At 46.3% G+C, this 22846-nt stretch overlaps 1 protein-coding gene across 4 annotated transcripts in view; it reads left to right on the forward strand.

Moving 5' to 3' along the window:
- Positions 1 to 22846, forward strand: part of Esr1 (estrogen receptor 1) — a 367895-nt gene that overhangs the window by 87954 nt on the left and 257095 nt on the right. For 3 of the 4 annotated variants that reach the window (XM_048419867.3, XM_048419877.3, XM_048419859.3), the window contains one exon: positions 19845 to 20379. In XM_048419867.3, the coding sequence (XP_048275824.1) occupies positions 19916 to 20379 (464 nt within the window). In that variant the 5' untranslated portion in view covers positions 19845 to 19915. Of the gene's footprint in view, positions 1 to 17766; positions 17904 to 19844; positions 20380 to 22846 lie in introns of those variants that run through there. The other variant, XM_085688054.2, reaches the window with a different exon arrangement.

Consider the following 22846-nt stretch of genomic DNA (forward strand, 5'->3'; position numbering starts at 1 on the left):
GCTTTTATGTGCAGCTGGCAACACATTTTCTACTCTGCCTTTCTATAAAATGGCTGTTAATAGTACTGGGGAAGTAACAAGTAGAAATTGTAAAGATAGGGTCTTCAAGTATGGTGGCACTCCTTAATCCCAGCACTTGGGAGGCAGAGGCAGGCAGATCTCTGTGGGTTCGAGGCCAGCCTGGTCTACACAGTGCATTCCAGGAGAGCTGGAGCTACCTAGTAAGACTCCACCTTAAAAAACAAAGAAGGAAAAGGAGAGACAAAGTATATATAGAGGCAGCATTACTGTGTGATTGGCGGTCTGTGCGCTAGTCGCAGCCTCTTGGAGCTGGAGCATCCATTCCTCTCTTTTATTGGGGATATTTTTTAAAAGAAGAATTTTGTTTTCTTTTTTAATTTATGAGACTAGCTTATGTTTGTGTGGAAATATAGGAAATGTTAAAGGATATAAGAGGGTCAGCAGTGTGGTCATTTTTATAATTTTGTTTCTTTACATCAAATGATGTATCCCTTTTGGAATAAATGATTAAATTTTTTTGGTATTATGGTATTATGATTCATTATCAGAGCTAATAATTTTCTTTAGCTATTTCTCTATCAACATATTTTGTTGTTGTTGTTTAATGTTTATTTTCAAGTATTTAATGGGGGAGGTTCTCAAAAACATCCCTGACATTTTATATGATATATATATATATCATATATATATATATATATATATATATATATATGATTAACTTATCAAGGTCTTAAGTTACCTTTGAAAATTTCACAGTTTATACAATGAAATACAAGTGTACCACCCCCAAATTTCCACTTCCACTCCCACAGATATCTTCCCATACATCCGCCTTCTAATTTCATATTCTTTAAAAAATTAAGTAACCCACCAGGTTCAGTAACTGCTGCCCACGTGTGTTGGCTGTGGAGCCGGCTCCACACCAGTGGCTGCACCCTCCTGTGTACATGTGCTTCCGTCCCAGCCCAGCCTTGTGGGCGTGTCCACTGCTAAGGTTTGAATGTCCCCTTCAAAATCCTTGCTGTGATTTGGCCTTGGTACTGTCTGAGAGTGTGACAGCATTGGTAGGCGGGGCCTGTGAAGAAGAGATCAGACCATGGGGGAGGACCTCCTGGGTGGGATGGTGGCAGGAGTGGGGAGGGAGGCAGTGTGCTTCCCTCTGCCCTTCACCTTCTGCTCCCGAGAGCTACAGGAAGAGGCTGCTGAGGCCTTGGATTTCTCTGCCTCTGTAAGTGTGAGGAAGCAAGCTTCTGCGCTCTGTAGCTCGTTCTCTCCATGTGGTGATCTTTTAGATCACCACAGAACTGACACTGACTCCGTCTCACCACCCCTTGTGACGTGGAAATCAAGACACCCTGGGATTAGGCGTCTCTGTTAGAAATACAATCATTTAAACACAGGACGGGAACGTGAGGATAGACAGTTAGGTTCTGATCACAGGAGGCTAATGCTCTCAGAGAACCAGTAAGGTTAAAGTGCAAATTCAAATTAATATGAAGTCCATTTCTTTTTCAAATACCCCTTTTCCCGTTGCTAAATTATGCTATATTTATTATGGTTCTAGAAATTTCGGACTTGGGTTTGTTTGGGTACATTTACTATACCACAGACTGACTCCACTACTCCAGCAATGCTGCCTTTATACGGCACCAGTGGTAACTACCCTACATGCCATCCTGTGCAACCACATCCACTAAGACTCACAGGACTACACCTGCTTAGTTTCCCATCAGAACTGCTCCCCAGCCCCAAACACTGTTGCATGGACACAGTGACTACTGGGAGAAGGCTTTTTCATGCCATACCAGAAAGACTCCAAAGGGCCCCGAGCTGCCCCATAGTGTCTACTTTTTCTTGCAGATGCACTTATTCCATGGGCTGGAGATGGTCAGGCAGGTTGTTGTGTGCCATTGGCCTGTGCCAGGCATGAAGGGTAGAGAAGTTGACTTCCTGGGGCTGTACAAGCCTCATACCCCTGGGGTGGGTGAAGGTGAAATTGTTCAGTTTCAGAGTTTGATAGTAATGTTAGATTCTCTGTTTATTTGGAGAATAATTCACACTTCACTTTTCGTAGAAGGTAGATCTGCCTGCTTGGAGATACCCCTTTGGAACGGTTTTAGAGTTCCAGAAAACATAGGCAGAGCTTAGATTCTGTGTGTAGTCGGCACTTTCTTCTCCGTTAGTAGCACTCTACAGTGGGACGGCTTGCCACACCCCGCAAATGGTGGCAGTGCTAGTGACTAAAGACCATCAGTCCAGTGTCCTTAATTCCAACCCAAGACCTTTCGGTATTCCAGGGTCTCAGCCAGAAAGCCACACCTACAAAATTCTCTGGGCTGTGACATTCTCTCACACTTTCCTTATTTCAGGAGGCCATACCGTTGTAATGAGTCCCAGGGAGGCAGGCCACAATCTGTGCCCCTGTTGGGACTCGTCTGATGGTTTTCTCCATAGAGTGGGTCTACAGGATGCTTTTAGAGGAAGACTACAGTGATCAAACATGCTCTTCTTGTCACGCCATGTCAGGGGCACACACCATCAGTGTGACTTAGAACTGGGATGCTGAACTTGACTGCAGGCTGGGGAGTGCTTGTCAGGGATGTCTGATATTAAAGCCTCTCTCTTGCTGCCCTTCTGTACTGTCTCCTCGGAAGGAAGTCATTGTGTACAGTCCTGATTAAAAGAGAGACTTGCTGCTTTCCTCCTCCCTGAGAACGGAGCATCTGTGAGAATCAGTCATTCATGATTCTGCCTGAGAGATTTTTCTTTTTATCCAATCATCTATATCAGTATAAATTCACAGATACTTTATACTTTTTACAATATAATACAATACTACTTTATTACTCAAATTGTTCTGGCTTTGGAAACACACACATACATATATACACTTATACATACATGCATACACACATATAGTACTGAAGAATGAAGTCAACAGATGAAATTATGTATTGTCTTCCTCAGTGGGTATCATTTATGTCATTTACTCACTGAATAAATGTCTATTGATTATAACCTAAGAACTGGTGTTGTATTTTAATGTGTTAAGATCATAAAGGAATGAAAGAAAAAGGAAAGGTAACCCTGAGGGACACATCTTCCCGGCTGACTCAGGCAGCATGGGACTCAGCGTTATAGACTCACCTTCCCGCCCCCACCTTCCCGTCCCCACCTTCCCGCCCCCACCTTCCCATCCCCACCTTCCCGTCCCCACCTTCCCGTCTCCCACCTTCCCGTTCCCACCTTCCCGTCCCCCACCTTCCCGTCCCACCTTCCTGTTCCCCACCTTCCTGTCCCACCTTCCTGTCCCCACCTTCCCGCCCCCCTCTGTGGCAGCCATCTCTCCTGTGGTAATGATAAGCCTCTCTCCATTGATGCCCTTTGCCTTCTCGAATCTCCCTCCTTGGATTTGGACTGCAGCCATTCATTTTAATCCATTTAGCAGGCTCTTCCCGCAGAACAACTTTTGCATCTCTAAGCTCCTCATTTTGAAATATCGGATGCTTGCTCCCAACTCTACATTTTTATCTATATGTTTTTAATGCTTGTTCTTTGACCGATGCTGCTTTAGGAGATGGAAAGTTTAAATGTGGGGGGCAGATGGGAAGGCCAGCAATGTAGACCAAGAAACTTCCATCTGAACTGACGTGTTCCAGAGACCCCGAAGACACTGGTCATAAACACCAGCCACATTAGAGGATACCTTCACAGTAACACCATCCTAACCAAGTGGAAGCCTAAAACCGACGACCGTAGCAACCAAGATAAACATAATGTTCTGAGCAGGACCCAGGGATAGGGCAGTGAGAGAAGGACTTGGGGGAGAAGGGTCCTATGGGGACACAGATGGACCACAGGCAGAGTGACTGAAACAGTGGATGCTGGAGTGGAGTCCTAAAATGCTCAGAATGAAGAGAAGGGATCAGCTATAGCAAGGCTTGACATTTCTACAGCTTCTAGATTATCTTGCTGCATTTGCTTCACGGAACTAAATGAAGGATCACTGGTTCCGGACATAGCTTTTTCCTTATACAAGTGATTCTGGAAGGCCTCTGTGGTGGTTTCAGGAGGATTTGCCTCCAGAGGCTTAGTCCCCAGGGCGTGGCACAATTTGAAAGAATTAGAAGGATTGGGAGGTGTGGCCTTGCTGGAGGAAGTGCGTCCCTAAGAATAAACTTGGAGGTTTCAAAAGCCCACGGGCCCAGAATCTATCTCTCTGCTTGTGGATCAGGATGGTAGTCTCATCTATTCCTCCAGTGCCAGGCTTGCCAACATGCTCCCTGTCATGATGATAAAGGACCAACCCTCTGAAACCGCAAGTGAGCCCTAATTAAATGCTTTTTTCAAATAAGAACTGTCATGGTTATGCTGTCTCTTCTTAGCAGTGGAACTGTGACTGAAGCAGGACGTTAGCTCTTAGGGCTGTCGCCTCCCTGCCAAGGCTCTGGGGCTGAGGTCTGTGGAAAGGCTCACTCTCAAGGGGAAAGCGTCAATAAGGTGATGCTGCGGGTGAGATGAAGCACAGCTGGAGCCCACACTGGACACAGGTCCCAGCTCTGTTAGGTGTTAGTGAGATAAGACCACAATTCTGGCTTGTCACTCAGGGAAAAGCCCCGAACATACTGGAGCCTCGGTTTCCCCATTGGTTTAAAGAGGTGGACATGAATAAGTGACTCTAAAAATCTATTTTGATGATGCACTTGAGCAAAGAGGTTTCTTAGGAGGCATGATTTAAGATCCGTTTGTTCTCTCTGTCAGAGGGGAAGGCGAGGAAGAGGCCTGGTTCCTGGAGGGCTCCTATACTGGATGGTGGATATGTGAGGTATAAATGTGGGCTATTTCTCTGCCTCTATATGAGGTCTCCTCCTTCCATGAAATCAGTGTAAAGCAACCCCAAGAATTTCTGGTCACTTCCAAGCGCTAAAGGCCCTCTAGTCACTAGTGAATGCAACCAGTCCAATGTAAATGTCAAAGTGTGAGTTTCACTTCAGGTCACAACCCTTCACCTTCTCACGACTGAGCTTAGACAAGCTTGCTCACCGCTTCCAGTGTGGTTAGGAGGAGTTAGTCTCCTTTTTCTCTTCCCTCACACTGATTTATCTTTGCGCATCTTCCAGCCCATACTTCGGATCCCTGCAGGGTTGGCACACGTGGGTCAGGAGCAGAGGCGGACCCTGGGCAACACTGATGTGCGTGGTGCGTGGGAACCAGGTGTTCTTGACCTTTAGCAGGTACCCGGGGCTGTCCCCTTTTCAAGGGCTCCTTCAGGAACTTTCTGGATAGGCTCTCTTGTACCCCAGGCCTGGATCCTGTGGATTCCACAATGCATGTAAGGTCACACCCTCTGGAGCACGGACTTCGGGAGTCACCTCTTCTAACTACCAGAGTTCCTTTTGTTCGGTCTGTTGTCTTTTTCTAGCCGTCTTTTTGGGATGGGCCCAAACTGCAGCTTGAAAAAAACCCAACTTTGCGAGGGAGGAAGACTTTATTCTGACTCATGGCATAGGGATAGCGTATCACAACGAGAAAGGAGGCGTGGCTTGACGGATGGAGTGTGTGCCTGTCAGGAAACCGATAGCTAGAGCTGAGCTGGGGTCGCTGTCCTCTGACCTTACTCCTACAGTCCACGACTGCGGGCTAGTACTCATGATGTCCCAGAGATCCCACAGGCTTCCCAAATAGCACCGCCAGCTGGGGACCAGATGTTCACACACGTGAACCCGTGGGCGACATTTTACATCTAAACCACAACAGCTCCTGGCAGCTATAGGCTCATATGTTCATTCCAAGTTCAAGATTCCCTGTAGTCGTAACAGTGCCAACACTGTTCAAAAGTCCCGAGTCCAGAGAGTCTTTGGAGACTCAAGGCAGTCTGCTAATTGTGAGCCTGTAGGGCTGAGGCATCTGCTTTATCCCCCTCCCCCGCCTCCTCCCCTCCAGGAGCCCCATGGCTGAAGCCCCTTGGTCCTTGCTCCTTTTAATTGAATGACACTTCCGTTTCTCCACACTTGTCAGTTGTCTTAGCATCCACATTGAGATTTCTGATTCTCGTCCATTCTTCAGAACAGAGCTGATCCCCCCCCACACACACACACTTAGGGTGACTCTTTCTATCCACGGTGTCACAGAGGGGCAGACTCTGAGTCATTATCTTATCCCTGAAGTCCACCGGGCACTCTCCTCTTAGATGGAACCTCATACTCCTTGGCACGTGGTCTGTGCAACTCTATCCATGGCCTCCACAAACTCTGAGATCTCTCCAGTCTCCAATCCCGGTGTGATCTCTTCTCTCTTGCCTTCAGGAGAGGGGACAGAACTCCTTTGTCCTTGACTTGGTAAGTGAGTCAGATACTTGACGTCCCTCTGGGAATTCTTCAGCTGGGAGTTGAATCATTCTCTTTCCCTGGGCTTTAGTGAGGCAGGTTTGGTTCACTTCTTCCATCTAAAGTGCAAGGGATTTGCTACAAACAAGTCCTTAAAAAAATCCTCCAATTTTCCAATTCCAGATGCTTTCATAATGGCCTTGGTGTACAAGAGACAGTAGCACCCCCACCACTATATTTATTTTTTTTTTAAAAAAGTCATCTTACAGTGTCCTTAAACTTCACTTTGAATATGCTGTTTAATGTTTAGGGATTTAAACAGTTGTAGGAATAAACAGCCCATTATTACACTTTGCATATAAGTATGCTTTTGATCTAATACACATGGTTCAGCTTTTGTAGTCTATTAACAATCAAATCACTAAACCCTGCTAATTGGAAGACTAAAATGATAGTCTTCCTAATACTCAAACATTCTGCGTTGCACAGGCCTGAATGGGTTCCTGGGCTTAGTCTTCACCTTCAAGGAGTTATGTGATTGCATTTGATGAAATCAAAGCTCTAAAACTTTTTGGACACAAGAAAAGATTGTATAGAAAGTTGAAAGTTGGATATCATATTTCCCCAAGAGCATCATATTTCCTCAAGAGTAGTGACTTAGATACAGTGAAGGACCTCAATGGGTTAGTGGCTGAGCAGAGTTAAACCTGCTTAGGTACGGAAACAGAGAACCTAAAAGCCGGTTACCCTGCTCCTGGGTGTAAGGTTTTATGGGGACCTTAGGTTTGATCTATTGATCCATGTCTTGATTTTGTCAGTGGTGTGGGCCACATTATGGTGGAATTCCTTGTCACTAAGATGCAACTATCAATGCTATGGGCTGATCTTAGAACTCTCAGAGGGAATTCAGGGCAACCACCAAAAAGCCGATGTTGCTCATGAATGTAGGGCAGGGCTGGAGACATGTGACTGTGACATCTAGGGCTTAGCTCTTGTCATCTTGCCCTGAAGTCCTAACAAGTCCTTACCAGTATATATTTCGGTCAGCAGCAACATTTGATAAAGGCTTTGTGACCCCAAGCAACAGGTACAAAATTTGAAAATACTCTATGATTGAATAGGAGGTTTGATTACTATCTTCTCTCATTCACTTGCTTCTTCCATAGCTGCTGACTATGGAATATATGCTAGTTAATATGGTACTGGTTGCAAGGTAAAATCCAAAATCTAGCAAGGAATTCAACAGGAAGCTTACGTAATCCAATGAGAAAAGGCCTGTGCATAGCAGGCTGCCAAACTATTTTCTTATAGAAAATTTAAATTTATCTGGTTGGTTTTAGAACCATGTGATTGATTGCAATATGGAAAAAATATTTAGAAACATTAGAGGACTATGATATTATTAATAATTTCCTCTTCATTGAGTACTAGCAATTTGGGATAGAGTATATGTAATTATTAAGAATATTCATCCTATAAACCTTCCTTTATGTCTTGATATGAATAAAAAATTTATAAATGTAAAACAAGTGGGTTTTGTCTTAGTATGAAAACAGCTATTGGGTTCTTCTGAAAAGATGCAAATTAAGCACAAATATATAGTTTCTTCTTTTTACTAATGTAGGTTGAGATCATTATTTTTCTCTTATTGGCTCTAGTGGGTTTCTATAGTTTTCAGATCTAGTTGTTCATTGATTATATGAAAGACTAAAGGGTATGCTTAAGAAAAAAAGGATGAAGGGTGCTTTTCTCTCACTGATAATTCTGGACATTCTAAGTGATATTAGATACCTTTGTCATTCATGTTCCAAGAGCTAAGGCTAATACTGACAGACTAAATAATACTGACTGACTACCATTTCAAAGTCCTTGCCTTGTGCATCAGCTAAGTTGCCTTTGTCAGGGGTTATCACAGTGGTGGTACCCACTGAGTCCAGATAGTACTGCATGCTGGAATTTTGACTGAGCTTGTTAGCCTGGCCTTGTGATGGTGACCACGGTTGTAGTGAGTTCCTGAGAGCAACAGCCATGCTGTGTGTAGAAAACAGCAGCACTTCACAACATTCGTCCCCAGATTCTGGCTCTTACAATCCTTCTGGATACCTAAGCCTTACTGGGAAGAAGGGGTTAACACAGTTTATTCTCATGATATTTTATGTCTTGAGAGAGAAAAGTTGTGGAATATGTATTTCATAGAAATGCTTCCTCGAAGACTTATGCTTTCTGCTGTGCACTTCTGCAGTTCCAGAAGTTAGAGAGCTCATTTAATAAGTGTTCTCTCTATAAGAGTAAAATTCATTCCAGGTAGAGATGGCACACACCTTTAATCCCAGCACTTGGGAGGCAGAGGCGGGTAGATCTCCGAGTTTTAGGTTAGTCAGGTCTACAGAGTGAGTTCCAGGACTACCAGGGCATCAGAAAGAAACCCTGTCTCAAAAAACAAAAATAAACCAAAGGGTTAAAAAAAGGAAGAAAAGAAAAGAAGAAAAAAAATCAAAAGTAAAAATCCTGCATGAGAAGTCATATAACTTGGGCGTTGCACCTATACTGGAACCAAGAGCTGTAGAGGCTGTGTGTAAGTATCATTGGTTGGACCTGTGAAAGGGTGAAGTCAAGGAGAGGCATCTAGGCCTCCAATGGCACAGAGCGTCCCATCCCATCAGACACCTTCCAGCCCATCAAATACCTTCTTCTGCTGCATGATCTGATTGGAATCTGGGGCCGACAGGACATCCCATTGTGATGAATAGGGTGAGCATGGCCTGCCTAGAAAGAGCATAGGAAACAGACGGGCTGGACCACAGTGTAAAGGAGAGAGCCTGCGGTAGGAACAGGAAACTGGAAAGGATAGAAGTGGAGAAAGCAGAGTGGGGGTGAGGGGATTGTACAGTTTGTATGATGCAGCCGTTTGCTAACATTTGTAAGAATGTTTGTGGAGATATTATATTGCTTTCCCTCTGAATTTGTGGCCCAAAAGCTACTGGTAAGTGTCAGTAAAGGAATATCTTTATGCTGTGGTCTCCTGGGAGTCTGCCACCGAGTCCTCCTGAACCTCTGTGTGTTTGCCGTAGTCCCAAGCAGCTTTCTAATTCCTTTAAGGGGATAATGGCTTTCAGGAAGGCGAGCGCCCTGTGATCCGCAAGCAGCTGCCTTCATCGCTGTTGGAGCAGCTCAGACAGGAGCCTGAGCATCTCTCAAATTCGATTCCCCTGGAAATGAGAAAGTAGCACATCAAGTCAAGTAATTAGTTTTGTTTTTGGTTTTTCTGGTTAAAGGTGTTACATTTGCAAGTTTGTACAATTTGGCAGCTGCGGAAAGGATTTAAGTGTGTTTGGTAGCAAGAAAGTTCAATTCAAATTATATGAAGATTGAAAAAAATGAGACCTAAATAAAGCGTCTTCCGAGGAGCGATGGATGGAAGGTGGATCACTCACTTCTTCATGTTCTATTAAGGGAGTCATGTCCCTGAACACAAGTCGCTCCAGTGTTTGTTGAAGACACGGTGTTCTCAAACCCGTTCCTCATCTTTTCACCAGTGACTTGGGGACATGGGGAAGCAGTCTTCCAGTGTTTTCCAAAGAGACAGGGGTCTTTAAGGCTCTCAGAGTAGCTCATGGAGCCACCAAGATGATGCCTTGATTAAATTTGTGTTGATCATGGGCCATACTGAAAGGTGGGTGTGGCCCATCCACAGAGCCTGGGGATTGGCTAGGGAGAAAGACACAGCCCGAGCTTGGTGCTTCAGATGATGCTAATCATGCCCAGGGCTTTGCCCATGCCTTTCTTGACCTCAGTTCTTTATGTGTCCAGGAGGTGGGACATGAAGAGCAGAGGTGCCATCAGCTGTAACGATCCTTTCTATGACAAGAGGCATGGATTGTTCTAGAATATGCGAGTCTGCTTCCAAAGTGTCCTTCAAGCTCTGGAGCTAGGTTTGAGCTGCAGTGATCGCTCCTTCCGAGTTAAGTGATTAAAGATGCCAGTTAGCAAGGCACATAGGTTTGAACCAGCTTTCTATATTTATCCTTCAAAAAGATTTGCTGGGGGTCAACCATACATCATGCAACTATGCAATGAGACACTGAAAAACCCACAAGAGCCTGTTCTGCATTTATGGGCCATAGTGAGGCAGAGAAGAATAAGTAGGAAATCCAATAGAGTCAGCAGGGCTAGGGTGGAAGTGGCGGTGAGTGCTGCGGCTTGAATGGCCACCTCCGGAACTAGTGTCAGAATTTAGCAGTAACGGCAACTGTCTTAAACCGTGCGGAACTTCAAGAGATGACCAAGGCCATCCATTCTTGTGGAAACCAGTTCCAGAAAAGGAGCAGTCTAGCTTGGTTCTCCCCTGCCTCACACGCAAGCCTTTTCATCAGAGTCCTGCCTAGGTGCAGCCTTTCCATCACGGAGTTCAAGCCCCCAGAATCACAACCAAATTAATTATTATTGTTTATTCATTGTATGGTCTGTGATAGTCTCCCAAAGTGGCAGAGACAGACAGTGACCAGGGAGATATGGGCATTTGTAAGAGCACCCAAGAGGAAATCAAGGCAGGCTTCCTGGTGGCGATGATGTCTCAAGGGGAGACTACCTGAGAGACAGACAGTAAAGCGATTTGCTGCAAAGATTCTATTTAGAATAACCTGCCGATGGGAACGCTCAATCCAGAGCAAGTGTTTGCACACTATGGAATTTACCATCTGCCCGAAGGAATAAGAGGCCCATGGGAGAGGGAAGATGGGGGGATGACTTTTGAGAATCAAGTTCTTTTGCTTACGAGACAGACTGCTCTTTCTCCAGTGCAGGGGATGGGGAAGGAAGACAAAGGGGTAGAGGTGGTGACCTTGAGGAGAAGACAGTGACCTTGGAATTATACTGAGTGTGAGGATGGAGGGCAGACTCCCAAGAGATCGAGGAGCTGGAAATGAAAGTTTGTTCTAGACCCGATACAAAACTGAGGAAGAGAACCATGGTAGAGAGGGCTGAGTCCTCTGAGCCTGTCCAGTGACGTGTATGAAGTGCTATCCACAAAGACAGGAAAAAGGAAGAGCAGGTCTTGGAAAAAGATAAATTGGTTATGAAGAAGTTGAACATTAAATGGTGAGTATACAACAGGTGCTTAATAAGTGTCTGTAGCTCGACTGAACCTGTGGATAAAAGTTTGCAATCTGGGAAGGGGGCTTTCTTTAGGATGGAGATCTTGGGGAGAGAATTTCTACTCTGAGGTCTTCAAAGTACAGATAAAACTTAACTTTTGGGAGCTGCTGCTGAGGTTCAAGAGAAAGAGACCGGAGAGGAGAGGAGTGTACAGGTACTGAATGCTGAGCAAGACCAGCCTCTCAAGACAGGCAGACCAGGAAGCGGTCTCAGCAGGGCTTCTTCTCAGCAGGGCTTCCGTGTAGAGGGACAGAAAGAGAGGTAAATTCAAGGAAAGGCTAGGAAGATGGTACAGTCAATAAAGGGTTTGCTGTGCAAATTAAGAGGTTTGATCCCTAATACCCATGTAGAGATTAGGTCAGTGATAAGCCTTTAATGCTGTTTCTGGGAATGCAGAGACAGGGGCATCCCTGGGTCAGCTCCTCTGGTCTAATTGGAATTTCTGGGCTGAGGGAGAGATCCTGCCTCAGAATCTAAGGTGGAGAGTGATGGAGACGACATTCAATGTCTACATCTGGCTTCTGCTTCCATTTACCTCACTCAGGCTGGTGCATGCGTACCAAATAACGTGTATGTATGCACAACAGAAAGAGAGGAAGGAGCAGGAAAAGAAAACTACTGAAAGATATGATAGAAAAAAAAACCAACCTTAAACTTCTGGCAGCTTGGAGGGCAGAAACTTTTGCTTAGTTTGTTGTTGGATAATGATACTGACTGAATTGTGTCTCCTCCAAACTCATAGTTTAAATCTTTATCCACTTCATGGGACTCTCTCCACACAGGAGGCAGTTAGGGATGAGGGAGTGACGTCATATGTCTCGTCAAGCCTGATCGAGAAGGAGTACCACCTCTTGCTCATTCTTCCCCCCTTGTCCTCACTCTGTGATGAGCCAGCCACACTGAGAAGCCAAGCTACCTGTGGGTTAGGAAGAGGGCCCCGCTCTCAGATTTCAGTTTTCCTAACCAGAAGAAAGGAAATGCCTACTGTTTGAGTTCCCTGTCTGTGATGTTTTACGATGGCAGTCTGAGCTGACTAAGACAGTACCGGACACCTCAGAGTTGCTCTCGGTAAATAGAGTAATCAATACTGTTTCAGTGAGCTGAATGAATGAGTCATCCCTTGGCATGGTTGCAGACACGCTACTCCCTTAGTACAGCATGACGGTACCTCGGGGGTGGGGTGGGAGAGAAGAGGGGAACCTGCTAGCTAGGATGAGGGTCCTGGATTCTCAGGGAGAATGGGAGGCAGCCTTGGCTGTGACTAAATACAAGGGAAGGCTTCGACAAAGGTTCAAAACTCACATGCTCGGCCACCCTTTGGCCTTTTTTCTTACCCTTTGATGGGCTCTGAAACTGGAGACAGTTCTTGGCCAGTTATTTGGGGTGTGTGTGTGTGTGTGTGTGTGTGTGTGTGTGTGTGTGTGTGCAAGTCTCCTAACTGTAGATAAGTCTATCTGAGTTTAAGTGTATTTAGCCATTGGCTATTGCACCACACAAAGGAATAGCAGTCTAAGTTGACAATGCGATTCCTCCAGTAAACAATAGATGGAGGAAGGAGAAGGACACTGTGTGACAATAACCGGAGTAATTGCAGTTCATGTGTTACTCACAGCATTGGCCAAGAAGGCCCTCTCTGTGCGATATAGGTAAATAGTATAAAAACTTTGTAAGGTATTTGGAAAAAATAAAATTTCCAAGGAAATGTAAGATGAAAGAGGCTGAATTCTCTTAAGCTGAGCATTACCTCCCAATCACTCACTGATCTGTAATAAAGAGTAGCCGTTATGCTTGGCAGCCAAGAATTGGAATTATCTTCGAGCCACCATTGGGAAGACAGGAGATCTGAGGTCTCGGCTTATGAGAGGACTTTGGCTGAGCTACTGGCATACAAATATACTTTCTTTGTATTGGCAATAGGGTGGAATGATAAGGCTTTGCATTGCCTTCTGGTTACTGTGCGTCCTTGCAGGTTCCAAGCTTAACACTGCAGCACCTTCAAAGTCTACTGTAGCACAAATAATAAAAACCCAGAGTCAGATATTAGGGTTCAACCCAAAGACCAGAGAAGCAAAACAGCCAAGCCACTAGAGAAGTAAGCCTCTATCAAGGCTGGGCGACCACCAACTATGCAGACTAAGCCTCTCTCTCCTCTCATTTTATATTCCCTCTAGTGCTGGGATTAAAGGCATGTGACTCCCTAGTGCTGGGATTAAAGGTGGGAGCCACCACCACCTGGATTTGTTTCTGCATTGATCTTGTGTAGCCCAGGGTAGCCTTGAACTCACAGAGATCCATCAGCTTCTGCCCCCAAGTGCTGGGATTAGAGGTGTTTGTCACCACTGTCTGACCTCTAGTGGCTTTAGCTTTGCCTCTGGTCTTCAGGCAGGATTTATTTATCAAAATACAAATAATATGCCACTATAGTCTACTATTCTGAAAAGGCCTTTAGATGAGAAAATGTTAGTAAAATTCAGGGGCTTCCAGGGGGTCCCACCACAGGCAACAGATTTTGACTGAGGAAACAACTCTACATCCTGTTGCTAGGGGAAATGGATGCCGAAAGCCTAGTACCTGAATGGGCACACTGTTATTTGGAAATGGGTTTTATGTGTCCCAACTTGCAAGTGATCACCTGGGTCAGGTAAAAAATGAATCATTTATGGCAACAAAGCAGCCTGTAGGTGGGGGATTGATTAGAATAGGTGTGAAGGAATGCTCTGGGTTGATTAGAATAGTCAAATGGTTATAGTTTGATTGACATGGTTATTAATGGTCAAATCCATCCATATTTGTCAGGCTGCATACTTAACATATGCACATTATATTGTGGATGGAGTTGGCTTCCAAAAACAAAACTCTAAGGTCAAAATCTGGGAGTCAACGAAAACAGAAGCAATACCCAAACTATCTTTAAGAAGGGAACTCATTGTATTTCTGCTTAGAGGAAAACTGTATGAAATCAGGACTCAAGGACATGTTCTTAGCTGGCGTGTTCACTCACTTCTGTGATTCCAGGGCTCTGGAGGCTGAGTCAGGAGGATCATCATGGGTGTAGAGCCATCCTGGGCTACACAGTGAGTTCCAGGATAGCCTAAGCTTCAGGCTGAGACTTTGTCTTAAAGAGAAAAGAGAGAAAATAAAAGACAAAAGGGAAGGAAAGAATGAACACACACTCACACACTCACACACATACACATACAGATACACACACACTCACCATTTATAATCAGGGTATTGTTCAATCTGAACAGAGGTAAGCTTCCCATCTCAGTGCAGGGACTACGCTGGTCGCACAAGCTATGATGCGACTACTCCCCCATTCTACTACCTTCATGTTTGTAGAGGGCGCTGTTTTCGTAAAGGTCAAAAACCTTCGGTGCGGCTGGAGAGGAAGCTGTGTCTGGTCCTTGTCCTGCCTGGTTAAGAACTAAAACGAAACGCTCTCTGGTGAATCATGCGGCCAAGCATTGCCAGTTTATGTGTCGAGACTGGATGAATTTTGAAGTTAGATTTTTTTTGGCTCCAGTTGCTGCGACGGTAGGAAGATAGCATCCCAGAAGAAAAAAAGCAGTTGGCAAAGGACTGCATGGCCACGATCACGTGGGAAGTCAGTTGTCAGCGATGGTCATTTGAACAGATGGGATATCATTTTGTCATTTGAAGTATCAAGCTAGGAAATTAGCCCATATTTGGTGACCTAACGATCACCAGACAAGATGCTATGGATTCAAGTTCTCAGAGGCGGACCTTGCGCTTGAGTTTCTCCTCAACGGGATGAGGTGATAAAAATGACTTCAGTTCAGGAAGGAAGATGATAAATGGCTGAGAACAACGGTCACTCCGAGGAGGGAGGGCTCGGAGGACGCCCGTGAGGATATGGTGCTGCGTAGGCCGGGAAGGCACATGTGTTTTCTACCAAGTCAGGGAAGTGGATATCCTAAGAAAAAAGAAGACAGGCTTGGGGGGTCTTTGGAACAGGGGGTTTCATCTGCCTGAAACCCAGGTTACCTGTTGGAGGTGACGGACTAGAAAGGGCAGGCCTGGGAGAGAGGAAGGCCTTAGCTCTTAGGGAAGCTGGGATTGGGGATGGTGATGGAGCTTCGACAAGGCAGGACCTGCAGCAACGAAGAGTCAGAAAGAGAAACCGGTGGCGGGATGAGGGAAGAGGTCGGGGAGGAAAGAAGCAGAAGAAGCAGTGCTTGGAAGGCTACTCGGGTGGGTGAGGTGAGAGGCAACTGAAGGAGGCCTGGGGAAGCAGTGGGAAGGGAGGGAGGACAAAGCCATAGGCTCAGGGGTTGATTCTTGGCTGGCTATAGAAGGCAAAAGAGTGGTAGGCCCTAGAAGCCTCTTAATGTGGGGGACTGGAGGGACCGTCAGCCGTGCTGTGTCTGAAGCCACTGTGTTGAAGTGGAGAGAATGAAGGTGGGTGCCTGCATCAGCCAGCCCTGAGCAGGAGATCCCCCGGCAATGGGATCCGGAGACTGCACTGGGGCAGCAGCAGGAGACAAACCCGTGTTCTCGTCTTCACCTGGGCATGCCAGGAGGCCGCAGCAGTCGAATGTGCTCATTGTGGGAGTCAAGAGAGAAGAGAGAGACGAGAAATCGGGAGGAAATTGGTGGCTAGTTCACCACAGGGCAACCAGCATGGTGTGCCATGCTTCCCCCACAACCCCTGGTGCTGGGAGTCTGAATGTTATGCCAAAACTGTCTCTCTTGGGCTATCTCAGGCTAACTGGAATTATAGCCTTCTCCACAGCCAAAGTTCCTGAGATGATAGCTGCCTTCTTACCCTACCTTTTCCTCGCAGGCCTCCACCCCACGTTTCTCTTTTCCATTCCAACTTTCCTTGGCTCTCTTGTCTTCTACCCTTTCTCCCTCCTTCCTTGCCTATTTTTGTTTTGAACTGGCTTGGTAGATGGGTGGCCATGGCTGACCTACAAAAGAGACCACTGGCACCAGGAGTCAACACTATCTCCAACAAAGGGTTAGCAACCCATTCTTGGCGAGGCTTACTCGCTTGTTTCTCTGTGCAGTGCCCGAACTCGAACCCGGGCCTTTCCCATATGCTAGGCGAATACATGTTATGCACACCGCTCCTCACAACATTTATGTATACTAGGTATTTATGGCCATTGCAGATTGTGGAGGGAGCTGTGTTCTGATAGTATAACCTTTAGTCTTGCCAAAAACAAAAAACAATGTGCAGTTGCGGCGTGTTATCTTTACTCTTTTTTTCTCTCTGTCGCTTTCTTTGTACTGGCTCAGGTGCCACTCATAAATCTCCTGGTAACCGCCTAGGGTCCTAGGGCTGGAGACTGGCCACTCCTGGCATTGTGATTAGAGTCACCTAACACCTAAGGTGGTGACTAACGTCTGGCAGCAAAGGCTTCCCTAGGCCTCCTGTGTCCTGGGACCCAGGGTGAGGGCTTAGGCAGGGCACCTCATTCCTCTGCCTTGTGCTGTGGGGGAGAGGTGAACTGAGAACCAGGCGCATCCAGGTGCAAGCACCGCTGGAAGAGACCTCTGTCTACAACCAACGCCTGAACGACTGGCCACTTGAGATCAGTTTAAAGCCAAGCCACTTTATACTCCCAGCTCTCAGATTAAAATATCTTTTGGGGGTATGTGTTTATGGACAGCAGTCAGTGGGCTCTGGGTGCAGAGGTTCGTGGGTTTGGTTAATGAGGTGGGGGGAGTAGTGCATTTCAGTTGGAAATATATCCCTGGAATGCCAAAATATTTATTGCAAAGTCTGACCTCCTTATGCCACTGGTAGCATGGTGGCCGTTGAGCATCTCATTCAGAGGTGAAGTGGGGCTAGAGCGTTTGATCCAAACGTATTCCAGAAGGCTTTTCTTGTTAAATTACGTTATTTAGGGAGACCCTCCCCTGGCAGAGTTTGTAAACTCAAGCTCCACACACTTTGACGGCCATTGGAGTTGAGCTGTGAACCTGTGATTTACTGCCAGCCCTGTTCTATCTATAGCAGAGAGCACGGGACACTTCTGGCTCCACAGGTAGGGAGCAAAGGGAGCTGGAGTTTCTTCTAGGAACGCAGCCGCTGCCTCTAGCTGTGCTTCTGCTGTCCCTCAGCAGACAGCAAGTCTCCCGGACTCCCGATTCCCACTGCCATTCATCCAGCGTCGCGCAGAAGCCCAGCTGCCGCGTCTGCCGGGAGGGGCTGCCAAGTGCCCTGCCTACTGGCGGCTTCCCGAGAGTCCCTGCCACTCCACATACAAACACATCCACACAGGCTCTGGCTTGATCACACACCGAGCCACTCGATCACTGGAGCACATTCCTTCCTTCCTTCCTTCTTACTGTCTCGGCCCTCACCTCTGCAAACCCATGGAACATTTCTGAAAAGGAACATTTCTGGAAAGGCGCTCTTGAACCAGCAGGGTAGGATCGGTTTTTGATTTCTCTCTCTGTAGCTTGAGCATTTTGAGAAAGCAACTTACCTTTCTGCCTACTGTCTGTATCCTAGCCGGAGAGGAGGCTGTGCTATTTTTCTATCAGAGGGATCTGCGCGGCTCCTTTTTTCCCCTCTTTCTGGACTTGTAGGATTCTTTGTACCGTTTATATATAATTTGGCAGGCTCAGATTTTTAAAAAGCCCCATGAAGTGCTTGCTTTTGCATGTGTTTTAAAAAGGCATTTGAAAATTGAAAGTGTGGTTTACGGAAACTAAATCTTCTGTAAAAAGATTGCTTTAGAAGTAATGGTTGCTGGCCACGAAGAGAAATATCTGCGATTCACCTAATGTGCTTTTAACCCTTTCTTTGCTGTCACCTATACTTATGGACGCCAAACTTAACTTTGTCTTTGGATTTAAATCAGCTTAGCTGTATATCATCCAAAATGATCTGTTTTTCTAGGAATTAGATAAACAATTACTCAGTAGAAAATATTTTTAAAGTGTTACTCTTAGTAAAAGCAACCTTGACATTTGCACGTCAAAGAGTATCAGGTACTCTTTGGGAGTATATGGGATAGCAATTAAAGTCAAATGCTAATGGGTGTTTTGGGGATATCAGGTTGGGACAAAGGCAGTTTATTTTTTTAAAAAGTATAAACATATCTTTTGTTACAGTAACAGGTGTGTATGTATGAACAGTCAGAATTTAATTCAATACTGGATTATAAACTTCTTTTTACCTTTTTGTCATTCAGGTATTTGATTTCATGTGCCCCTACCCCAAGTGAGCCCAGAGGGTCCATTTGTAGAATTCAAGAGCTGGAAAGCAGGGGAGTCTTTCAAAAGTTTCTAGTTAACCGGACAGGGTTATCTAATTGCCAGAGCTATGCTTAAGAACCCCAGGTGATATTTTATAGGAAAACATCTCATGCCACGTTCAGTTTTCTCAAGTTTTGGTTGCATAACCTGTGGAAGGCAGGGACACCCATGTGCGCCTAACTGAAGGTTTCTGAAGGTTTTTCTGAATCATATCCGCGAATTTGGTTCTGGGGTCCAACAAAAACAGAGAAGCCAGAGCAGGGCGAATCTGTGATGGCTGTGCTGGAAGGGACCCCTTGGTGAGCGGTTTTTTTGTTTTTGTTTTTTTAAGATGTGGGAGCTGAAGACTGACCGTTTTCCCTTGACTCCAAGTACAGGTCTTCCTATACATGCTCCGTCTCCGCTCTCCTGGCCCTAGATGCCTCCTGTGTCCGCCAATGCTAAATATAGCTGTCTGTGGCTGGCTGCATATGCAACCACACACCTCATCCTATTTGCCGTATCTCAGTTACAGATACAGTTACCGTCCTCCCAGGGTCATTCTATGCATACACTACGCACTTCCAGCCAGCAAGAAGACCGAATCAAACAGAAAGAGAGACAAACAGAGCCTGGCACCCAGCACATTGGAGCCTGGCACCCAGCACATAGGCAACACATCAGGAAAAAGCGGCCTGTGGCTTAGTCTGCATTTGTAGCAAACCTAGTCTTCCTGGGGGTGGGGGTGGGGGTGGGGGACACGGCTGCCGGAGAGCCCTCTGCTCCCTCACACCCCCTGCAGCGAATTCCTGCAAGGAAGACCAGGAAAGTTAAGTTCAGGGAAGCGGTTCTTAGGGCGCGCTCGCGCTGTGATGTTTCCAGCAGTGCCTGAAAGCAGCAGCCCCCGGTAGGCGGCTTCCAGCAGGTTTGCGATGTCTAAGATCAGGGAAGACCAGTATGTAAAGTTGGAGAACCCGGGAGTGGCGGGGTGCGCTCGCTGGAGTTGGGTCATCTGGGCTCTGCAGGATCGCTCTGCCCCTGGGCAGGGCCAGGGCCGGTGCTCACGCCGAGGGTACCTGCACTGCATCGCCTCTAACTGCAGGCTCTGCTTTTTTTTTTTTTTTCCAGGTGGCCCGTCCGCTGCTGAGCCCTCTGCGTGCGCGGGGAGCCTGTCTGTGCTTGGCCGGCTGCAACTGACCATGACCATGACCCTCCACACCAAAGCCTCGGGAATGGCCTTGCTGCATCAGATTCAAGGGAACGAGCTGGAGCCCCTCAACCGCCCGCAGCTCAAGATGCCCCTGGAGAGGGCCCTGGGCGAGGTGTATGTGGACAGCAGCAAGCCTGCCGTGTTCAACTACCCCGAGGGCGCCGCCTACGAGTTCAACGCTGCCGCCGCCGCCGCTGCCTCGGCGCCGGTCTATGGCCAGTCGGGTATCGCCTATGGCCCCGGGTCCGAGGCTGCCGCCTTTGGTGCCAACGGCCTGGGGGCTTTTCCCCAGCTCAACAGCGTGTCGCCGAGTCCACTGATGCTACTGCACCCACCACCGCCGCAGTTGTCGCCCTTCCTGCACCCGCACGGTCAGCAGGTGCCCTACTACCTGGAGAATGAGCCTAGCGCCTACGCCGCCGTGCGCGACACCGGCCCTCCCGCCTTCTACAGGTACCCGCGCCACGTCGGGTTGGCCGCTGTGCCAGGGCTGGCCCGGGGAGGGAGCGCGAGATGGGGGAGCCTCACCTGCCACAGATAGCCCCCTCCCACTCCTCGGGGAAGTCAGGAAAAATTCTCTGCGGAGCCCGCCTTCTCTCCATGGGCAGCTTAAAAACAGTAACAATAACAACAGCAAGAACAATATTCTCTGCCCGCAGGTTCTGTAGGAGAAGCAGATTCAAAAGGCCCGTGTTTCCTAACAACACAACCACTGGAAAAACAGTCCAGAGAAGTTATTTATGGGGAGAACATCCCAAAGCGAATAAACCCCAGGTGGCCAGGGAGTTTGTGCAAGGGCCTTCTTTATTATTTAAAGATGGAGGTGTTTGTGGTTAATGGAGTTCAGGGGTAATTTATTAGTCATTATTAAAAAAAATGTTTCAGTGTGTCGGATTCAATGCTCTTTTATTTAGAGTATTGGACTGAAAATATGCAAGGTATACCGGAGACGATGAGGTTTTTAGGCAGAGGTCCCTACGGATCTCATTCCCTGTCTTCCCCAGTCCAGGGTTCTGGATTCAGTTCCGGTTGCTCAGAAGAGCTGGTATGGGAGTTGAATGGGTCTCAGCAAGTTTTGATTTCTGGCTGAGTTCGAGTTAGAGCGAACTGCTGGCAGATGACTTCTGACAGCTGGGAATTCATAGGTGTCCCGTGTGTTTAGAATCTACCACGTAGAGGCAACAGCGCAGTAATACCCTGCAGCTAAGTTTCATGTCTGGTCCAGCAGGCAGAGACCGCTGGCTCTGGAGTGGCACGCGGGTTAGCTCCGTCCTGCCCCCGCAGGCAGGCACTGTGCAAGAAGCCAGGGCAGTCCAGGACAGGGCACAGAGACACTCGGTGACCTAAGTGACTATTGTTTTGTGTCTTCAATTTTAGTTTCTCCTAAGAGGTTGTTGTTGTTGTTGTTGTTGTTATTATTATTATTATTCCTTTTGATGTCCCTTTCCTCTCATTTCCACTTTGCCCCGTGGGCCTGCAGAAGGAGTAGGTGGGTGGTTCTGGTAAACACCTACCTGTAGAGTTGCCTAGGGGTCAATAATCCATGGGACAGGTATACATTTGGCTCCTGCCTTTGTCAAGACCTTCTGCATTACAAGCCTTGGACCATTTTTTTTTCTCTTCTTTTGCTCAGTGTTCTGTGTCCATATGTATTTACAGCAGAAGCAACAGGACCACAGGACCAAGGTGTAGATTGGCCCCAGAGGCTATTGAAGAGTGACTTCTCGGTATACCCAAGCTCACCTCCAGTCCACACAGGGAACCAAAGCATCAGATACTGAAGTGGATCCAGGCCCAGATTTCACATTTAGGATAAACAGTGAACAAAACTTTCTTTTTTTAAAAAAATTGTTGGGTTCAAATTAATCTAACTTGCTTTAATTCAGGGTTAAGATGGAAGAAGAAAATGATTTCTTCTCTCGACTCTTTTTCTTCTAAGCCTGAAGAACAAAATCTAGCGATTAAGTCTAATTCATCCTTTTTAAATTCCTTGATGTGGAGGAGAGAGCTGGGAAGATGTGAGTCCTGTAACCTTGTGATGGAGTTCCCAAAGTATTTTCTCTTCCATTTAATTTTCAGTTCTTTTATTGCAAATTAATGCCACTGAATTTCAATGGGGACTAATGAGCGGCTCCTTGGCGGGTTATTTACTGCCTTGCTGATAATTACAAAGTGAGCATGGGAAAATAAAGAGGGATCACATTTTATTCAACACCGTCCATCATCTCTGTGGCAAAGAATCTCACCACAGAATACCCCATCTTAAACTTTTACTCCAAGTAATATTCAGATACTTAAAAAAAAAAAACAAAACGACAAGGGATTCTTATAAAAAGTAAGCAAAGAAAATGTTGCATACAGGTGGAATTCTGGGTGGAAATTTAGTTTGAGATTTTCTTATTGGCTCATTTTCTGTAACACCTTTGCTGTTTTGCTTGAATTCTGTCTCTTATTACTTAGGGAAAAAGGGAAGTGTCTATGCAAGTGTTTCAAATGGGCGTTTATGATAGATTTTTTTTTCTTTCTTAGATTTTCTTTTTTGAATAACTCTGGACTAATAAAAAAAAAAGAAAACAGTTGAACAGGCTCTTTTCAAAAATTTCCACTTTTCCTAAGTAGTTCTAAATCATTTGGGGGCTGAAAGCTGAGCCTTGACAAGCCGCTTCTCATGGTCCAGTAGACGATGAAGTCAGTTTACCAGGTCCGGGTTCTGAAAACGGAACGAAGCCTAAAAGAATAGTGTTTTAGCGCGCATGAGAAAGAACACATTTGGGCCAGTTCTGACTTTCTTTGCCTATGGGTACCAGACTCATGAAAAGTATATTTCTTACTGTGGGTTGAGGTTGGAAGATACAGATCTAAAAGGGACTCAGGAGGAAATGAACCACTTAGGCAAGTGGCTGTAGTTTTATTTATGTAA

This window comes from Myodes glareolus, chromosome 1 (assembly GCF_982192425.1).
Source record: "Myodes glareolus chromosome 1, mMyoGla1.1, whole genome shotgun sequence".
NCBI classification, from domain to species: domain Eukaryota; kingdom Metazoa; phylum Chordata; class Mammalia; order Rodentia; family Cricetidae; genus Myodes; species Myodes glareolus.